Genomic DNA, 19,421 nt, shown 5'->3' with positions numbered 1-19,421 from the left:
TCTTAAAATCTTAATTCCCACAAATTTGAAATTGTGTTTAAAAACTACCTGTCTCAATCAATGTATTCCTCCACCCCATGGGAGAACATGGGCACCAGCTATGGATGTCTGAGAAAGGACAGCAGACAATCTTACTATTCCCCACAACTCCCCAAAGACAGCAGTTACGGGGAGCAGGCCAGGCAGGTGCCCATGTAGACATGGGAAAGGGAGAAGGATTGTAGGCCACTGTAAGGAAAATGAAGAGGGGCATCTAATGTGCTAGTGGAGTTAGGGTGGCAAGACTTGTTGGTTTCAATAGGAAACTAAGAATTCCTCTTGGAGTTTCAGGCTCATACGGACACAGCATCACACTGTAATTAAGGGACTGCAGAACTGTCACATTAGGTCTATAGAATCCCTATGAACCAAAACTTGTAGGGTTTTTTTCATATTCCTATTAATGACCCCAGGGCAGTTGCTATTGACCCTGTTAGAGAATATCCCTGACCCAGTGGCTGAGAAATGCTGGTCTTACACATCATTTTTTAACATTTGAAGAGAATGGTATTTCAAAGCTTTCAAAATTTGTCATTTTGAAAGTCCTAATGCTTAGAGTGCTACTTCACATAAGAAAGCTACTGATACGTAAACATGATTTAAATACTTAAACACGCAGAATTAATAAAACAGATATTTAAACAAAAGCACAGTTAAGCCCTTAAAATAAGCTGATATGTACATGTTTGTATGCATGCACATGTATGTGGGGGGAGAGGCTGGGGCAAGAGCAGGAAAAATAAAAGAGGAGGGGTGATTTGAAATCTAAATGAATATTAATATTTATAAGGCTTTTTCCTATAGACCTCAAATACATTTATGAAGGAATGTATGCACTTCTAAACATTATATAGGTGGGGAAACTGAGGCACGGAGGAGCAAAGTGACTTGCCCAAATTTACACAAAAGGTCAGCATCAAAGCAGGGATTAGAATTTAAGTCTCCTGGTTCCCAGTTCATTGCCTTGTCCTCTGGACAATAGTAAATTTGAACCAGATAGCCTTCACCTTGTGTGTTTTGAATTCAGTTTGTCTGATGATAAACTAGGACATTGCCACAGTAAATAAAATCAGATTTTTGCTTTAAGAGACAGCAATCAAGAGAGCTGAGAATGAAAAATGCACGACTGCAAACTCCAATTCAGATTTGGTACACATCGAAGCAAGTACATTTCCTGCGAGTCTAATGTAATACGAATCTGAGTCCTGAATACTATATTAGAAATAATGCATGTCATATTTCTTTGTACAGATCTGCCATGTGTTTCAGAGGTGTCTCTTTCCTCTAAATCTTTATCAGTTTTCCTCTGTTCCTAATGATCAGTGTTAGTCTTGTCACTGTAGGGCTGTTTTATGAAGCATGCTGGCTCCCCTCATCTTTGCTCACTGTCTCCGTGGAGTCGCCAGCATCATACGTGGAACTTTGCTTGATCCCAAATCCAGAGCTCACTTTCTGCTGTCTCTTTAACCTGAAAGGAAACAAAGTGTGTGACCAGAAAAAAAAATCAGAAATGCCAATTGTAAATTTAAAACAGGATATCAAATATCTTCCAAGAAAAAGTTTTGTTATCACTCAAGTGTAGAGCACTAGAAGTTTATATCAGACAGGAATTTTGCAGCTCAGTTAACTTTAGGGCACATATTGGATTTTTTCCCCCAACAATTGATTCCTTAATGCACCTAAGGAAAAAGAGATACTGTTTTAGATTAAATGATCTGAAATAATCTTTTAGAACAAGAAGCAGGGTATGTACATTTGCTTACTTACTTTGCGATGACTATGACCCTTTATTTACTGAATAGCATTTTTGGACTGTGGTATGAATGTGTATGATTTTTTTCATCTATTCTGAGCAACAACTGCTGAGCCTTCTTTTGGGTATGTGTGGGGAGGTATAATAAGGCACCTAAATAATTAAGATACCGCAAGCCACTGGTTTACCAGGTTTTAGTGTCTGAAGGGAAGGATGGAGCCAGGAAATGTGCAGAAACAACCATCCTGGAAAAAAATATGTTGGGTTTGATACATTCTACAGCATTTTGCTCAACAACAGAGAGTCCAGGTTCACATTTTGTAAATTACAGTTAACTCTCATTCTTTAATAACTATTGTCCATTACAAAGAAACCTCCTATAAAAAATGAGGTTGATGAGGATTCATTTATTTTAATTCACTAGTACAGAGACACAGTGAAATTACTTAGCAATACCCTGTTATTGTTGTAGTTTGCTTTTGCCACTTAACCAAATTAGAGACGCTATTCCATATATTCATATGACTACATCAGCATTTATGTTAGCTTGACGGTATTCAAGGCAACACTGCACAATGCCACTTTATACTTTTTTGCACAAAAAGGGAGACTATCACCAGAATTTAAAACTGAAAAAAGTCAGTTGGAAATCAGGGATATGAGCTTAAATGATACAAATGACATTCTGTTCCCTCAGGAATATGGATGTTACATTTTCAATAGCAAATAATTTACCTTTAAAAAAGAAATACGTCTGGCTAATAGAAACACACAGTCAATTCCATTAATACTAGCCTATATTTTTTATTTATAGTTCCAAATTAATAGGCTGCTCTGATACTTGTATAAAATTTAGCTGAAGGCTTCCTGTCCTTCTGATATTTTTAATGCATTAGTAGAGACAGATGTTCATTTTATTCAATTATTTAATTGCATTAATACAATTACATATGTTGTGAACCAACAGTAAAATCAATATCTTGCCTAATAACTTTTAGAATATTTAGAACAAGTATTTGAAAGTATCCGTAAAAGAAAATATGTTTGCCAACCTTCACTAATAAACTTGAATACTGACCCTTTGTGAATGGTAGCACCAATCCATAATAAATGACACTATGCAAAATGTCTCCTAACCTATTAATATAGAAGAAAACCCTGGACCCACTACTGCACTGATTTGCAACCACCTGCAGTATCAAATCAAAAACAGTTCCTACTCTGTGAGAACTACTGGGACTGCTGTTCTATTTAAGTTAATCCTTACCGAGGTATAAATGGAGTGCATGGCACAGATATCAAATGTTTTTAGCTCAATTTTATTTTCCGTATTTGCAATATATACTCATAACAGGTCTGAAGTACCTTTTATTGATTCTCTGCCAGTGTTATATATTACTGCTGTAATGTCCTATTTAAGAGAGAACATTTACGGAATCAGAGTGAGTGGGCTATGAAAATGGTCTATTGCTAATGGAGAGATTCTGTGATGAGGCCTGTCATAAATATAAAGGGAAGGGTAAACACCTTTAAAATCCCTCCTGGCCAGAGGAAAAACCCTTTCACCTGTAAAGGGTTAAGAAGCTAGGATAACCTCGCTGGCACCTGACCAAAATGACCAATGACGAGACAAGAAACTTTCAAAGCTGGGGGGGGGGGGGGAGAAACAAACATTCTCTCTGTCTGTGTGATGCTTTTGCCGGGAACAGAAAGGAAATGGAGTCACTTAGTAAGTAATCTAGCTAGATATGCGTCAGATTCTGTTTTGTTTAAATGGCTGATAAAATAAAGCTGTGCTGAATGGAAGGTATATTCCTGTTTTTGTGTCTTTTTGTAACTTAAGGTTTAGTCTAGAGGGATTCTCTATGTTTTGAATCTGATTACCCTGTAAGGCATTTACCACCCTGATTTTACAGAGATGATTCTTTTACTTTTTTTCTTCAATTAAAATTCTTCTTTTAAGAACCTGATTGCTTTTTCATTGTTCTTAAGATCCAAGGGTTTGGGTCTGTGTTCACCCGTACAAATTGGTGAGGATTTTTATCAAGCCTTCCTCAGGAAATGGGGTGTAGGGTTTGGGGAGGACTTTGGGGGGAAAGACATTTCCAAGCAGGCTCTTTCCCGGTTATATATTTGTTAGACGCTTGGTGGTGGCAGCAAGAAAGTCCAAGGGCAAAAGATAAAATAGTTTGTACCTTGAGGAAGTTTTAACCTGAGCTGGTAAAAATAAGCTCAGGGGGTTTTCATGCAGGTCCCCACATCTGTACCCTAGAGTTCAAAGTGGGGAAGAAACCTTGATAAGGCCAGCACAGTTATTCTAGAAGTAGTTGCCCAATATCGCAGCACAAATTCAGATTCAAATTACTATTACCGCTAGTAAACTAAATTCAAAATCTTAAATGAGTAATAAAAACATACCTAAGCAAAGCATCATCTGTGTTAGTTTGTATCCACAAAAATAACTAGGAGTCAAGTGGCACCATAAAGATTAACAGATTTATTTGGGCATTAGCTTTTGTGGGTAAAAAATTCACTTCTTCAGGTGCAGATGCAGGTATCATCAGCTTTGATTCCACCAGTGAAAAAGAATGGAGATTAAATAGGCTCTAAACTTTCTCAGCTTTAGAAACAAATGTAATAAATACACTATATTTGCTTGCTTGTGGGCAGCCCCACATAGCTGTGAACACAGTGGTGGGAAAGAGCATCTAAGGAGTTTTTCCTCCATAGTTTATGTAGGAGCCAGGCACAATCCCCCTGGGCAGAATATTGAGACTAGTGAGACTTAGCCTCCCAAGAGTGGAATAGGATCACAGTTTAATTGCTTTATTTTCTAATAAACAGTAGAATTATCACTGAGGCTTGAAGAGTGAGCCTCTTCCCGTTCTCCCCACCCCTCCCTAAAGAAATTCTGGACTTTACAATTAGGAACTACACTTGTAGTTCTAGCTCCCATTGTGTTTTGCAGGTTACTGAAATGTTACTTTTGTGCAGGTGCAGTTTACAGGCTTTGGAAATCAGATACTATGCGTTAATATTGTGTTTAAAACAAAAACAACAAAAAACAAAACAACTGTGGCAAGAACTTCTTGCGTTGCACTCCAGCCTGGCTTATCTTACCTTATTTTATCTTGAGTGATGTATGGCCCACAGGATAAAACCTTTATTGTCTGAAAGCCTTCCATGTAAAAGTGAAAACAATTGCAAAATCACTAGTGGACTTCATGGAGTCTCTGACTCTTCTTATTATTCAGAATTAAATCTCTGCTTGGGGAAGGGTTTTGTTTCTGATTTTTTAATTTAAAAAAAATACTTTTTTTGGTAGATTGTTTTTGTGTGGTACATCTCCAACAAAGCAGGCTGCAGCTCTTTACAAAAAGGCTATTGTACTCTGCATATAGGGAGAGTTCTATCATATGCACTACCCAGGAGACAAAATCCATAATAGCTTCCTAGCTACATATCTTAAAAAAATGACAAAAGATGAGTGTAAAAGAATGACTTATATGGGATTTTTTTTTTTTAAGCAGCAAGATACTCATAAGAAAGTGTGTTTGGCATATTCTCCTTTTCCATTTCCTCCTCTACATGTGAGTTTGACTTTGTACAGTAATATTTTTACCTACATAATCTTCAGGCCTATAAAAAGCATAATAATTTTCTTTCCCAGTAATTACATGGTTGCCAGCTTCAATTTCAATTCCATTTACCCATTCAGAACGCTTATCTTTTAAGAGCTGCTCAATGTGTCTCTTCATTATCTCCCCTTTTACCTCAACCAGGTATGCTACTGTTTCAAACCTTCCTTCCATCCGCCCACTTCCTTTCTCCCATGAGAGTCTGAATCAAGCTCTCTCTAGTCTAGGCGTAACATGTTGGAAGTCATTTGATGTGGATTATTTACTCTATGCTGTTTTTCATGTCTAGTTCTTTTGCTAAATTTGGTTTAAATAACCCAAAGTAATGTACATATGGAAAACAAAAGGCATCACATTTCATAAGTACACATATCACCGTTCCAAATAGGAAGTCACAGGTAAACACCTGCAGGTTAAATTTTTTGTTACTCAAAACACTACTTAACATGCTACGGTATCATTCCATAAAATGCCTCCTGGAGTCACTACTTCTAGAAATTACTTTATAGTCCTGGAATGAAAATTACATGGGTGGAGGTCTGGGACTCACTCTATTCAGCCCTGGACAGGTGCCAAAAACACACTGCTGGACTGTGACAGTACTGAAGTCTGATATCTCATGGAGCAGCAGGGCTAGCAACATATGCCATACATCACTGCAACGGTATTACAATGAGCTTTCCAATGGTGCACAGCATTTATTTCAAACCTTGTGAGGTTGTGAGATAGCGTGTGAATGTACATCAGTCCAATTACTATCTCGTTGCCTGCTACCCCATCCCAACTTACATTTTGACATGATAGTGGCTGCTATCTCAAAAACTGCTAGAGATAGATACCAATTCCACAGCTGCATATCATCTGGAAGTTTGAAAACTAACTTTCGAATGTTACAAAAAATTAATCTCTCACTCTGTGGTTTGTAAGCTTTCGAGTGCTAAAGTTATGTTGGAATTGAAGTGGGAAGCAAAAACTAGAAGATGTAATCAGAATGAGAATATTAAGGTTTCATTATCATCGGACCAATCAAGTCTGATGGACAAGTGCAAGGGCTTTCAGGGCCAGTCGAGTTTTCCAAGCAAACAAATAGAAAGTAAAAAGCACTGATCCCTAATTTATAATAAAGCAGACCATTGGGTAAGGAGAAGTAAAACAGTTACAAGGAGGTACCAGGTGTCTTTTTATTTTTACTTTACCCATAGATCTTTAAGGATGGATTTTATTTAATATTACCAAATTAATAGATCAAAATCTCAGTATTTTGCTGCTTAACACGTATATTGTCTTTTTTAGATTCAGATTGTCACAACACACAAACAAAAGCCATCTTTTAAATAAGAAATGATGTCCTATGTTTTTCACACCAATTATATACAGTAAGTTCTAGGATATTCAATGGAACCTAAGGCTGCAAGGGCATCAACTCTCATTGAAATTCAATGCAAATTGGCACCTAATTCCCTTAGTCTACTTTGAAAACCCCAGCTGCAGAGTTTTATGAATAGATGGAAAATGATGCTATTCATCAACACAGCTAACTCACCACATTACAGAGCAAATTCATATGCAGAAGTCAGCCTGAAAAAGTAAGTTTCTCTTCGGTATCTAAACTTGTCTGTTTAGAAAAGTTGCATATCCAAGTTAAGGTGAAGTGCTGACACCTCAAGTTACAAGGGTTAATTTAACATGACTGTGGCAATAATATCTACTGTAGGTAATAGGTTTCAGAAAAAGAAAGTGTCCAAATCTTTTCTCAAACATTCTTGCTTTTAACTGCAAGTATAGAAATCCACTTGTGCCACTTCTTTTTCTTCTTCAACAATTAGGTATATATTATGGTTCATACAGTGAAAATCCCACGCTCACTACACCCAACTATTCCCTCACAGCTCATTAGTAGGTCTCCCATTTCCAGATTCCTAACAACACCTTAATGGCCACATTACTTTGTTATCGAGCTATGTTGAAACTTCCATGTGATGTTCTTCCAAAATCTTGTCTTCATCTTGGTCTGTGGGCTTACATGACAACAGAAATGAGTAGCATATAGTAAATGACATGCTATAGCAGTAGTTCCTTCTTTTGGGAATAGAAATTGATTTTATTTTTTGTCATCTTGGCATATGAAGGTTCCAGAGTGTACCCTCTGACCTATTCTCTGAAAAGCGTGCATCCAGATGAACAGCAGCCAATTTGGAATGAACATCGTTTGGGTGTGTGTGTGTGTGAGAAATAGCAACATCATAAGAAAAAATAAAAATTTGCCCAGCTACTAGAGGCTCTGAAATTTTCAGAAATATAAAGGGATGTTATACAAAGTGAAACACTCCCCAAAGAAACTGGTGTATAATTAGATCATTGAAAAGCATCCTTAAGAAAATCACATTAAGTACCATGCTTTATCTAGAACTCTATGCCACATACAAGACCTTTTATAAATTTTAAGGGAACACAAAGAGTAAGGGTGAAAATGCTATTTTGTTCATTGCATTTATATTTCACTTATGATAACTTCTAAACTGTACGTACATGCTTTGAATCAGATTCTGGTTTTGATTGGTTTTACACCAGTGTAATTCCATTGATTTCACCGATTACTCATGATTTACACTGATGTCAGTAACAACACAGTCTGGCCCCACAAAATATACACTGTTAGAATGTATCAATAATTGATAACGTCCCTTTCACTGAGCCACACAGTTCACCTGCTTCATGTGATATTACATAACAAATAAGTGAAATTAGCATTATACAACCAAGTTCAGATATCTGGTGGCTTAAAAAAATGTTTGGTCCCTATTTACTGGGCTGGAAAAGCAATTTCATTGGCAGTTCCACATTTTAATGCAGTCTTATTTTCAGGGCCATTAAGGGTATGTCTACAGTGCAATGTAAGCCTAGTGTTAGCAGAATTTGAGTTAGCAGATCCTGCGTTTGTTGAACTAGAGTTTAGGTATCTGCTCTCATTTGTAACCCCAGTTTATGAACTGTTGAACCCTGGGTCCCAACTTGGGACTCCAGTATCTACACTGCATTATGTGGGCCTGAGTCCAACCACCCATATCCCAGACTTCTTAGTGCCCTCCCAAAATGTGGCCGCTATAGCCCTTTGTTCATGGTGCAGTGTGGGAAAACTTGACTGTCCAGAGGACAAAGAAAGTCAGCCTGTGGAATTGTGGGATACTTTTGGTGGACTCTCAGAGCATAAGTCTAGTGGGGCTCTGTCTGCACTGCAAAGCAATAGGGCTTGAACCCTGTGTCCTGGCTCAAGTCAGGCTCAGACCCTACGCTCCCATGGGGTTGTGGGACATAACATCTGAGTCCAGGGTTAATATAATTTGTGTGTAGACAGGAGGGGGTTTAGGCTTGAGCCTCAGTTTAAATCCTGGGCTTACTCTGCAGTGTAGACCTACTATAAGGGATTTGCACAAAACTGAAATGAGCTCAGAATCCACAATTAATCAGTCACTGAGGCAGTTACATTTTTAGACTTAAATAGGAATTCATAAAGTCTTAGTTGGTTTTCAGAAGGTTTTCATTTTTATTACCTATATTTCTGAGGTCTAAATAAAATTAACTACATTAAGCTTATTTACTGCTTTTCAGTATGAGCTAGATGACCAAGTTGTGAGAAATGCCAGATCCCAGGAAGAGGAATAAGTGGCAGATCTGTGGGAGGCTCTTATTCTCTACCGGGTGTAGCGAGGAGGTGTGGCCTCCCTTAGAGAGTGACAGGGAGGGACCACAACATGCCCACGGTGGGCAGAACCAGGAGAGCCATGTCCGCCCCACCGGAAGAGGAAGGGCTTGACAGGAAGCGGAAATACAAAAGGTGGGCCCTGCAGGTCACTTAGGATGGAGCTGCCAAGGGAGACAGACACATCTCACTGGCCAGAGACCCCAGAGAAGACGGAGGACCCCCACATTATAGATGTACCAATCCCCATGGATGTAGGAAGTAGCCCAGGGGAACTAGATGACCATCTGGTTAAGTGCGGGCCTGATTCTAGTTCAGTGTGTTGTGGGCAGATCCCTGATTACCCAGTGGTGGACCACTCTACCAATGTTAGGGCCCTGGGCTCGGATGGGGTGGAGTTGGGCAGACCCGCGTCCCCACTGAGCACCCCACTCCTGGGGTGCTCCCCATATTAGGCCAGGAGCCTCCCATATTAGGCACCATTATCTGAGCCCCTAGACTATGCTGGTGCTCACAGGCTGCTTACCTGCTCTGCCCTGATTGTAGGTCAGAACCTACAAATTGTTTATGCCCTGCCTGAGGCTCATAGACAGCTGTTTTGCTGTGCCCAGCCAGAGATCCAGAGCACTAGGTGCAGCTAATTCCCCGCTTTTGAGCACATCTTTACAGGTATGTGGCAGCGAGGAGGTGTGGCCTCCCTCAGAGAGTGACAGGGAGGGATGGCCACTTAGCTTACAATAGGTCATTGGAAGATACTTCTGAGGGATACAACACACCTGGGGTATTGCAGGTCCAAGACTCATGGTCGGACAGGCAGAGTATGGAACTGAATGGATAGCCCCTCTCCATAGCATCTTCCACTTCAACCTGCATGGAATTTACACCATCTTTCAATGACTCCCTCTTCCACACATTGGGACCATCCCTCTCAGGGAGAATGGGGTTGGGATAATTGCAGCATGGAACCCATGATAGAATAGCTCCTGAAAAAGCTCTGCCATTATGGAAAAAGGGAAAATATAGGAGGGAAGCATTGGACTGTCGTACAAATGCCCAATACTCTGTGGAGACCCTTGGATCCATGGGACTATCCTGCATGAATTTTAATGTCTCTCTCTGTATTGTGTTCCTTTAACAGTCAGAGTGAAAAGACACTGTATCACTGATCATTGAATATTCAGGTAAGTGTAAAGAAAAAAAATAATAATTTAACATCAGTGTGTCATATCCCAGGAGAAAACCTTGTGGGAGAAAGCTAGGCCTCAACAGCATGATTTATTGTCACTTCAGCAAACTAGATTAGATTATAAAAAGAAAAGGAGTACTTGTGGCACTTTACAGACTAACAAATTTATTTGAGCATAAGCTTTCGTGAGCTACAGCTCACTTCATTGGATGCATGCAGTGGCCACAAGTACACCTTTTCTTTTTGCGGATACAAACTAACACTGCTGCTACTCTGAAACCTAGATTAGATCATGTTTCCTAAATTACCAATTTACAATAATAATTTCCCCAATGAAACCTAAGCTGAATAGGGAGATCTCCTATACATGGATGGTATCTGCTGCTTTGGAGCATGGAACATGTGTTCCAATCATGCTAGATGAATACACCAAATGTATGACACTTACATGAATGAGTTTTAAGAAGAAAAAAAAAAGAGCAATAGGGAAGTTTAATTTTCTAGGAGAAGGAAAGTTTTAGTAAGGTTTATTGCATTTTCGCCTGAGGAATACTAACAGGTTGTTAGCATGTTTAATGATTGCAAATATCACAGTGGCCTTGCATTTTTCATAAATAACACAGCCATACCTAAATGACTTACCTTTTCAATTTCAGGGAAAGACTAAACTAGATTCTTATCTTGCATGCAAGATAAAACTTACAAACAAAGCTAAAGCTTGTTCAGAGTCTTAATAGAATAATTCCCCCCACCCCCAACTTTACAACTTGCTAAAAATATGCCCAAGAAAAGAAAATTTAACTGTTGTCTCTATGCTGATTTCCACTGTTCCAGCCCTCTTCCACAATCTTGCTTCCTCTAACTTAGACATTCTCTAGTGAATTAATAAGTGCTTAAAAAATCAGGGATCCCATTAGGCTACACTGGATAGCTCCACAATCTGAAACATTTTGTTTGGAGGCTGACATCTTGTATTTCAGAATCTAAGATTTCAGTTTAAGAAATTAACTCTCTGGAAGTCATAGTTACCATGAAAACCTTCCAACTGTCAGCCATTGTACTGCCTTAGGCTGCAGACAGCCTAATAAATAGGTCTTAAATGCCTCTATACATCACAATGGGGTGTTAATTCAAAAGAATAAAGATAATTGAAATGGTAACTATCCCACTGTTGATCAAGGGATGTAAGAAAGAAGAGGATCAATCCTATTATTTATATTGCAGTACTACCTAGGGGCCTCCATCAAGCCCCATTGTGCTAGCTCTGACAAGTACATAGCAAAAAAAAAAAAAGAAAAAGGTCTCTGCCTTGAACAGTTTACAATCTAAGTATAAAACAAGACAAAAGGTAGATGCAACAGACAAGGGGAGCACAAGGTAATAATAAGATAATCAACATGATAAGCAATCGCACCACAAAGGCTAAATAACCAGTGTCATGTTTCTTGTAGGCATCATGGCCAGAGGAAAGTTTTAAGGAGGGATTTGAAGGAGGATATTGAGGTGGCTTGGCAACATTTATGGGAAGCTCCTGCCAGGCATGGAGGGGCAGCATGGGTGGGAACACAGACAGATGCTTGCTTGAAAATTTAACAAGTGAAAGATAAAGGCTGGAATCATTGCCAGATGGAGGTGGGGACTGACATCTCAATAGCAGACAAAAGCTGATAGACAGGGAGAGGATAGTCCATGAAGGCTTTAAAAGCAAAAGGTGAGTAATTTGTGTTTGATATGGTAGAGAAGAAGAGGCCAGTAGGGAAGGGACACAAAAACAGTGGTGACATAGAAGGCATGCTTTGCAGTAGTGCTTTGAATGGATAAAAGAGGAGCAAGAATGCATTTGCCAAGGCCAGAGAGGAAGTGGTTACAGTACTCAAGATGTGAAATAAGGGCCTTGGTGAGAATTTTAACTGTGTGGACAAAGAGAAAATGCTGGATCTTAGACAATGCAGGAAGATGTGACAACATTTAAACGCTTCCTGGATGTGAGGACCTAGAGGGAAGTCTAAGTCAAATATATCGCCCAGGTTACATGCTGCAAGTGTTGTTTTCAGTGACTGCAAAAGGAGATAGTAGGGAGGGTTTCAAGGGAAAGATCAAAAGCCATGTTTGGACCATACTGAACTTAACCTGATGGTTGGACAGCTCATGAGGACATGTCAAAAAGGCAGGCTGTGATCCTAGTTTGAAAGGGAGGAAGCCAGTCTGGAGCCAGTCAGAGGAAGATCTGACAGTCATCAGCATGCAGATGATAGTTGAAGTCATGTCTGTGAATGAAATTGCTCAGAGACAGGATGAAAAGGGAGAAGGAAAGAGGGCCAAAGACAGAGCCCTGTGCAAACTTCACAGAAAGTAGGCAAAGGCATGAAGAAGGTGATCTTCCCAACATGCTGGAAGTGATTAGACAGCATTAGAAATTTTGGTGAGAGCTGTTACAGTGGAATGCAAAGGGCAGAGGATCTAGGTAGAACTGAAAAATAGGAGCTTCAGACAGCAATTATAGATAGAGCTTAGATATGAAGGGAATAAAGGTGATGGGGCAGTAATTGGAGAGGAAAGGGGAGGATCAGTTGTGGGTTTTGCAGATCGGCACAAACTGGCATCACATTATGGTATCTCAAATGGTAGTAGAGGGAAACTGGTTTGTGGGCAGAGCTTGGGAAAGGTATGTTATTTCACTCACTTCTTTCAACATCTGAAAACAAAAGGTAATCAATAGGAACTAACAAAATGCATATTTGAAAAATATCTTGATTAAAGCCAAGTGAAAATTTTTGACAAATTTTTTTGGGGTGAAAAATGCAAAAATTTTTAAATGTTTCAATGTCACCAAATCTGTATCAATTTTGAAGAATTGTTTCAGTTGAAACAAACTAAAAAAACGCTAAAAAATTAAGTGTTTTTTACATTTTCTAAACCAAACATTTCATTTTTTTTATTTGAAATGACTTTCAAAAATTCTCTTAATTTTAATTTAACTTTAAAAAAATATTTTCAAATGCTTAAAATCCAATGAAATGTTTTGTTTGACCTGAAATGAAACTTCCTTGGTCTTTCTGATTTACCAATTATTTTTTTAAAGAAAGTTCATTTTGGATTGACACAAAACAATTAAAAAAATATTTTCAGGGTTGCCAGCAAAGCAAAAAATCTATTATTCACCCATATCTAAGCTTGATCTTTTACTTAGAGCCTCTTCCTTTCTTCTTGTGATCACTTAGTATCTTTTAATAACATTTTAAGCTTCTCTGAGCAGGAACACAATTATTTAATTTGTCTGTAAAACACTATGCACATATATAGCACTATAGAAATAAAAAGTAATTAAAATGTCAAGATTTCTTTGATTATCTAGTTCACTGACTCCTAAAGCAATAAAATGAAAGCTCTGTGAAATTTCCTTTTTATATTCCTCCGGCAACCTTTGAAATATTTTTTTTTCTGTGTGTCTGTTGAAGGACTGTATACACTTATAGGACTTTTAAAAAAAGTAACTGCTCTCCTCTGATTAAGATCCCACATAAATTTATATGCAGATTAGGTGTGGGCTTTGGACACTTGGCAAGTTTCCCAATGTGCACTCAGTGATGCAAAAATTGTCTGTCATTGACCTACAGTAAGAAAATGGGAATTTTCAAAATGTTAGAGATTAAAAAAAGTGAAAAATGAACAAAAATGATAGACTTATAAACAATGATGGAAAATTAGGAACAGAAGATAATAATTATTTTCCAATCAGTCTTTACTATGCAACAGAATAGAACTGCCCAGATTAGAATTATAGGTAACAGAAATTGTTATACAAATATTAGGAGCTCTTAGAGTAGAAAAATCCCCAAGTTGAAGGAAATGAGAACAGAAACCTGTGAAACCTAAACTGGTACACTTATAAATTTTCTAATTTCAGGTCTAGAGAATGGAAAAATGGTTAACATAGTAGCAACATAACATACTATCAGTGTTCCCCACCAAAAAAAGGACAACCAGGAATAACTAGACTAATTTTCTAGAGACAGCCAGGTACTAATAATCTCAAGTATAGGAACAGCAGCAAAGAACTCCTGAACTGGAATTCCAGCTATAATACCATCTGTTTCAGTTCTCCCATCTGGAACTGGAGGCTAATACTGCAGCACATACCTTGAAGAGATGATGTGAGAATTAGGTAATATTTTGAAAGTGATAAAATAATTTAACATTATTTGAGTAAATTATTTTACACAAAAGAACATCCCAAAATTAAGGCTGCAACTCTGAAATGGAAGATGCTGGGAGATAAATCTTTGCTCCTGGAACTCTAGGTACTGGTGTTCCTTCTTGCTTTTGGCTATCTCGTCTCTCCTATATTTTAATTGTATAGCTTGATCAGTTGCATCGGGGTTTTCAAACTATGTGAGCAACTCATGCAAGTCAGTGTTTCAAACATGGAGTAGCAATTTCACGTGTTACCAAGAAAGATGGGCAGAGAGTCCAGTCTCTGGAGGGGCATCTCATATTTTAGATGATGAAATATGAAATATGGTATTACCTCATGTATTGGGATGATTCTAAACATGCTAAACAAAGAAAAGTCATATTTGAGCCATAAAAGGTCTAGAAGTAGTTTCTAGACAGCCAGGCTTTCTCTTTTAGAAGATATGGTTGCCACCTTTAGGGATAAATTCCCCTTTGCTGGGGATTGCTACCACTAACTCAATAAATTCCTGTATTCTAATGCAATCCACCCAGAAAAAAATCATCTAAGGCACTTTATTTTGCCTTGTCATATGAAAGTTAGGCCAGAATATGACAAAATGTCTAAGTAACGTCTTCATAATACGCTCTCTGCTTACTCCATAATACAAGTACTAAATAAATGGTTGTGACTGAATGCATCCCTGTATTTACACCTATGCACTACTGTAATAATCTTCGTACAAAATATGCTTGTGAAGTATCATTTGAAAATAACTCACTGTCAATAATATCATGGTGAAATAATGTGTGTAGCAACATTTTATGTAAAGTTATGAACATAAATTGAAATTATGACTGAAATTTGGTTACCAGACAAGTCTGGGGAGGGTGTAAACATGTTCCTCAAAGACAAAGGACAAGCTAAAGCCTCTAGTTAGGTGTCATTAGAGTTGAGGAGCAACCACCTGTCAAGTGGTCATTCTTTTACAACGAAGAGGGGCAGGAACAGTTCAATCTGCCTTTTAGCAAGAAACAACATGGAACCTCTTTCACCACGAGACTCCATCCTCACAATGGGAAGGAACTTTATTTAGGGGTAACCCTCAGGAAAATGCATTTCAATGGGTGACTGGACTATAAAGTGAGAGGCAAAAACATCCCAGATATTCTCTCTCTCTCTCTCACTCTCACTATCTTTCACCTAAGTTGACAAAGAAGTCAGCCTTTGGGAGGGGATCAGACCTGAGAATTTGGTCAGCCCTGTTGCTGGGAATTTATAGTAAGGATTTTAACTTGAACCAAGTCTAGTTTAAGTTTTAGCTACTAAAAAGAGTTTTATCTTAATTTCTCTTATAACCATTTCTGACTATAATACCTTATACCTGTACTCACGTAAAACTCTCTCTTTTTAATTAAATTAATGTTGTTAATTTTTTAAATCAAAACTAATCAGAGTTGTGTTTAAACTAAACTCCTTGGGTACCACCAGTGAAAAAGAAAACTGTTGAATATTGACCCCTTCTAAGAGCAACAGACCTATAATATCTGAGCAGTACAGGAGAGGGTTGGATAGTGCAGAACACAGTTTTGGGATAATTCAGGACTAGTCGTGTGGTGGGGGGAGGGTCACCCTGCAAGTGGTAATCAAGGCTGGAAGTCAGAGTGTGACTGTAGAGTTACTGGCAAGCTACAGCTATACACAGATACTCAGGGAGCAACCTGCATGCTGTGTGGAGTTTGTAAGGGGGCCAGGTTGGAAACTACAGCAACAAACCATTTTGAGGCTCCCAGATTACAGGGCAGACGGTGACACAATCCCTCACTGGTTGGGAGTCCTGCAACACTGTACTCAGCTAAACTAAGAGTGCAAAATGTTGGAAGTGTCACCATTCTCTAGCATCTCTATTACATATACTTTAGTCTGACAAAAATAGGCTCCCTAAGGCATCAAGTCTGCAATCTTACTTCTCCATTTTAAATTTTCCCATCGCACCATCAGCCAAACTCTGGCTACTACAGTAGATGAAGATACTCATATTTTGTTTATCTTTAACAAATAAACAAACAACAACAAAATCCCCACAACCTGCAGTTTTGGCTGTAATGACTCTTTTAAAAAAGGACTCTCCTATGCCACTGGTCATATGAAGAGCCTTCTTCTTTAATCAAATGGAAATGGGAGATTATCTCAGCATTATCATGGAAAATATTATTAATTCAGAAGAGAAAATACCATATTATAGTTTCTAAATCTCATCTACTTGACAACATCACTTCTCTACTCAGTTGTCTATACATACTACTCACTTACTTTTCTAAATTCTCTTTCCCTATTTTTCTTACTACTCTCTTAATCTTCAATTTCCTTAAATCTTAAATTTCAGTCCCAACTGAGGGCAACTTTTCTGGCATTTCAACCCCAGCTAGAATGCTGAACTAGGGGGAAAAATACACAGATTTTCATTGGATCAGTTGAAGTGTTAGTTTTTCTGACCTAGTGTACCAAGCTCTGTAACACGCCTATGTACATACAGTAAGCTCCCTGTGCTTCAGAAGACAACTGATGAGTGCAGTCTAAATTATCTCAATCTGTCTGTCTTTAAGGATATACTGTAAGCCATAGTTGTACTAAATGGATCCTCAAATACAAAAGTGCAATACCACTTTATCAAAAATAAATTGATTAAACCAACTACAACAAGCAGAACAAATCTCTTTGGCTGAAATTTGGAAGCACCTGACTTTTAAGGCTAGACACACTAAATGATTGCCATTGAAAGGTCAGTCACCCAGAAGTTTCACACGGTAGCATCTAACATACCACTGTATTTCCCTATGCAGTATCTCAGATACCACCGTGAGAGAACTGTAGGTAAATGTTGACTTCTTGATGACAACCACTGTAAGTCTGTGATGATACTTTATCACAGAATCATAGAATATCAGGGTAGGAAGGGACCTTAGGAGGTCATCTAGTCCAACCCCTGCACAAAGCAGGACCAATGCCCAACTAAATCATCCCAGCCAGGGCTTTGTCAAGCCTGACCTTAAAAACCTTAAAAGCCACATGTTTACATCTACTAATATGCCTTCAATGAGCCTTATTTAAGGGCAAGCAGTCAAAATCAAGTATTTAATTGCTATTTAGAAGTTCCCTTTCTGTGAAGAGGGTAACATATGAAGAGAATTAGTGCATATAATAGATAGTAAATACAAGTCATTGCCTAAGGCTTGCAAATGAAATGTTAGGAGTGTGATAACTACATTCCTCTAAAGGAGAATATGTAGGGCAAATCCTAGCTTTTACTTCTGTTAGTAATAGCTCCACATGGCTATCTGAAATAGAATGCTGCAAATCACTATCTAATAAAAAAAGTACTTCTTGTGTTCTTTAGAATAAAATATGAATGAAATCTGCACTGAGACTTGCTAAGTACTTTTAATAGACAATTAAACTTTTAAGAACAAAGAAAAGAGCCACTGACAGACACAGAAATGACAAATTGTCTGTTGAAGGACCTTTGTGGCTGCACAGATAGAGTTATGATTACAGAAAATGCTTGGGGGGGGGGGGGGTGGTGGCGGTGAAAGCTTACCAATGACAACTAGCCAGTCCTAGAATTTGGACAAATTAATAATATTCAGACTAGGGTCATTCATTTACTATGGTGTATATAGAAAAGTTCATATTGTTTTAGTAAACAGTATTTAAAAGAAAGTGCCTTTTCTTTTATAACCTATTGGAAACTGTTGTGGATCTTTTAAAAAGACCTCTTGGGAAGTAAAGTTACTTTTCAAGATCATAATATTCAGTATTAATGGTGAAGCACATGGCTATTTAAGTACCTAGATAATAAGTCCATTCATCATTCTTCAAATAATATTTGTGTTTAGTGCCAGAACAATTTTAGCAAGGAACAATAACTAATTTTAAGTACATGGTACTCTTCCTCTCTCTTTAAACACTGACTACAATAGAGACCATTTAAAGTCACCAACTACTTCAAACTAGTTCTGACCAATGCCTGTGAGATATTACTGTTCTGCTCTCTATTTTGTATGTTAGCCATTCAATCGGTTAAATCCTAGGAGAAAAAAATGAGTTCTCGCTACACATTAGGAACTTACACAAACAAGTTCTCACCTTGTTCAATAACATTTTTTGTCTCCTGAACCTAATAATCTGTTGTCCTCAACAATTATTACTGCTTTTACAAAAAAGAATTCACCAGGAATACAACAGACTTGCTCCACTGATGAAGCTACCCATATCTAACCTGAAAATAAGAAGAGACTCTTCTCATCTCATCCCTGGGAGTAATATGAACATTGAATGTTGGGGCACTTACAGAAAGCTTTCAATTGCCCACCATACAGAAATCCCAATTGAGATCTGACTAAGAATTCTTTCAAGAAGACACATTCCAACAAGTGATTCTTCTCAGATAAGAAGATCACTTTACAAAATTATTATTATATTTCAGTTACAGGCATAACAGGAAAAAAATCCCATCTTTTGAACTAATGACAGGTCCTAATAAGACATGTATGTGACATCTCAGGCATCAATGCAGAAACATTCTCAGTAGCATGAAAGCAAACTTGGATGGTAACTATATGCCCTTCTAAGAGTTAAGACGTGAAGCTTGTTGAAATAGAAAGCTACATTAATAGTCAAGTTAAGACACTTGCATGAAGGTCTCAACAAACCTGTAAGTGGAAAGAATATCATGAACTGATGGAGTGAACACCTGCACAGAGAAGTTGGGTCAGTAGTGCAGGATCTCTATAAGTTACTGCATGTATCTTGTACTAATTTCCATTTTTCTTCCTCTAGTTCAGGAGCATCTTTCTTGCCTTTCTCTGCTTGTTTGTGATAATTCCCTATGTTAAAATAAATCACCTTTTGGGGTTATTTGCTGTCTCCAC

General features: G+C 38.1%; 1 protein-coding gene across 1 annotated transcript in view; it reads right to left on the bottom strand.

Moving 5' to 3' along the window:
* Window positions 1-1,242: 1,242 nt before the first annotated feature.
* CCDC102B (coiled-coil domain containing 102B) overlaps window positions 1,243-19,421 on the bottom strand; it is a 315,880-nt gene continuing 297,701 nt past the window's right edge. The window contains exon 8 of the mRNA XM_073329434.1: window positions 1,243-1,507. Within this exon, the coding sequence (XP_073185535.1) occupies window positions 1,390-1,507 (118 nt within the window). The 3' untranslated portion in view covers window positions 1,243-1,389. The remainder of the gene's footprint in view (window positions 1,508-19,421) is intronic.

This window comes from Lepidochelys kempii, chromosome 2, assembly GCF_965140285.1.
Source record: "Lepidochelys kempii isolate rLepKem1 chromosome 2, rLepKem1.hap1, whole genome shotgun sequence".
Classification (NCBI taxonomy): Eukaryota; Metazoa; Chordata; order Testudines; family Cheloniidae; genus Lepidochelys; species Lepidochelys kempii.
The sequence above is the reverse complement of the archived record's forward strand: the minus strand, read 5'-3'. Positions and strand labels throughout refer to the sequence as shown.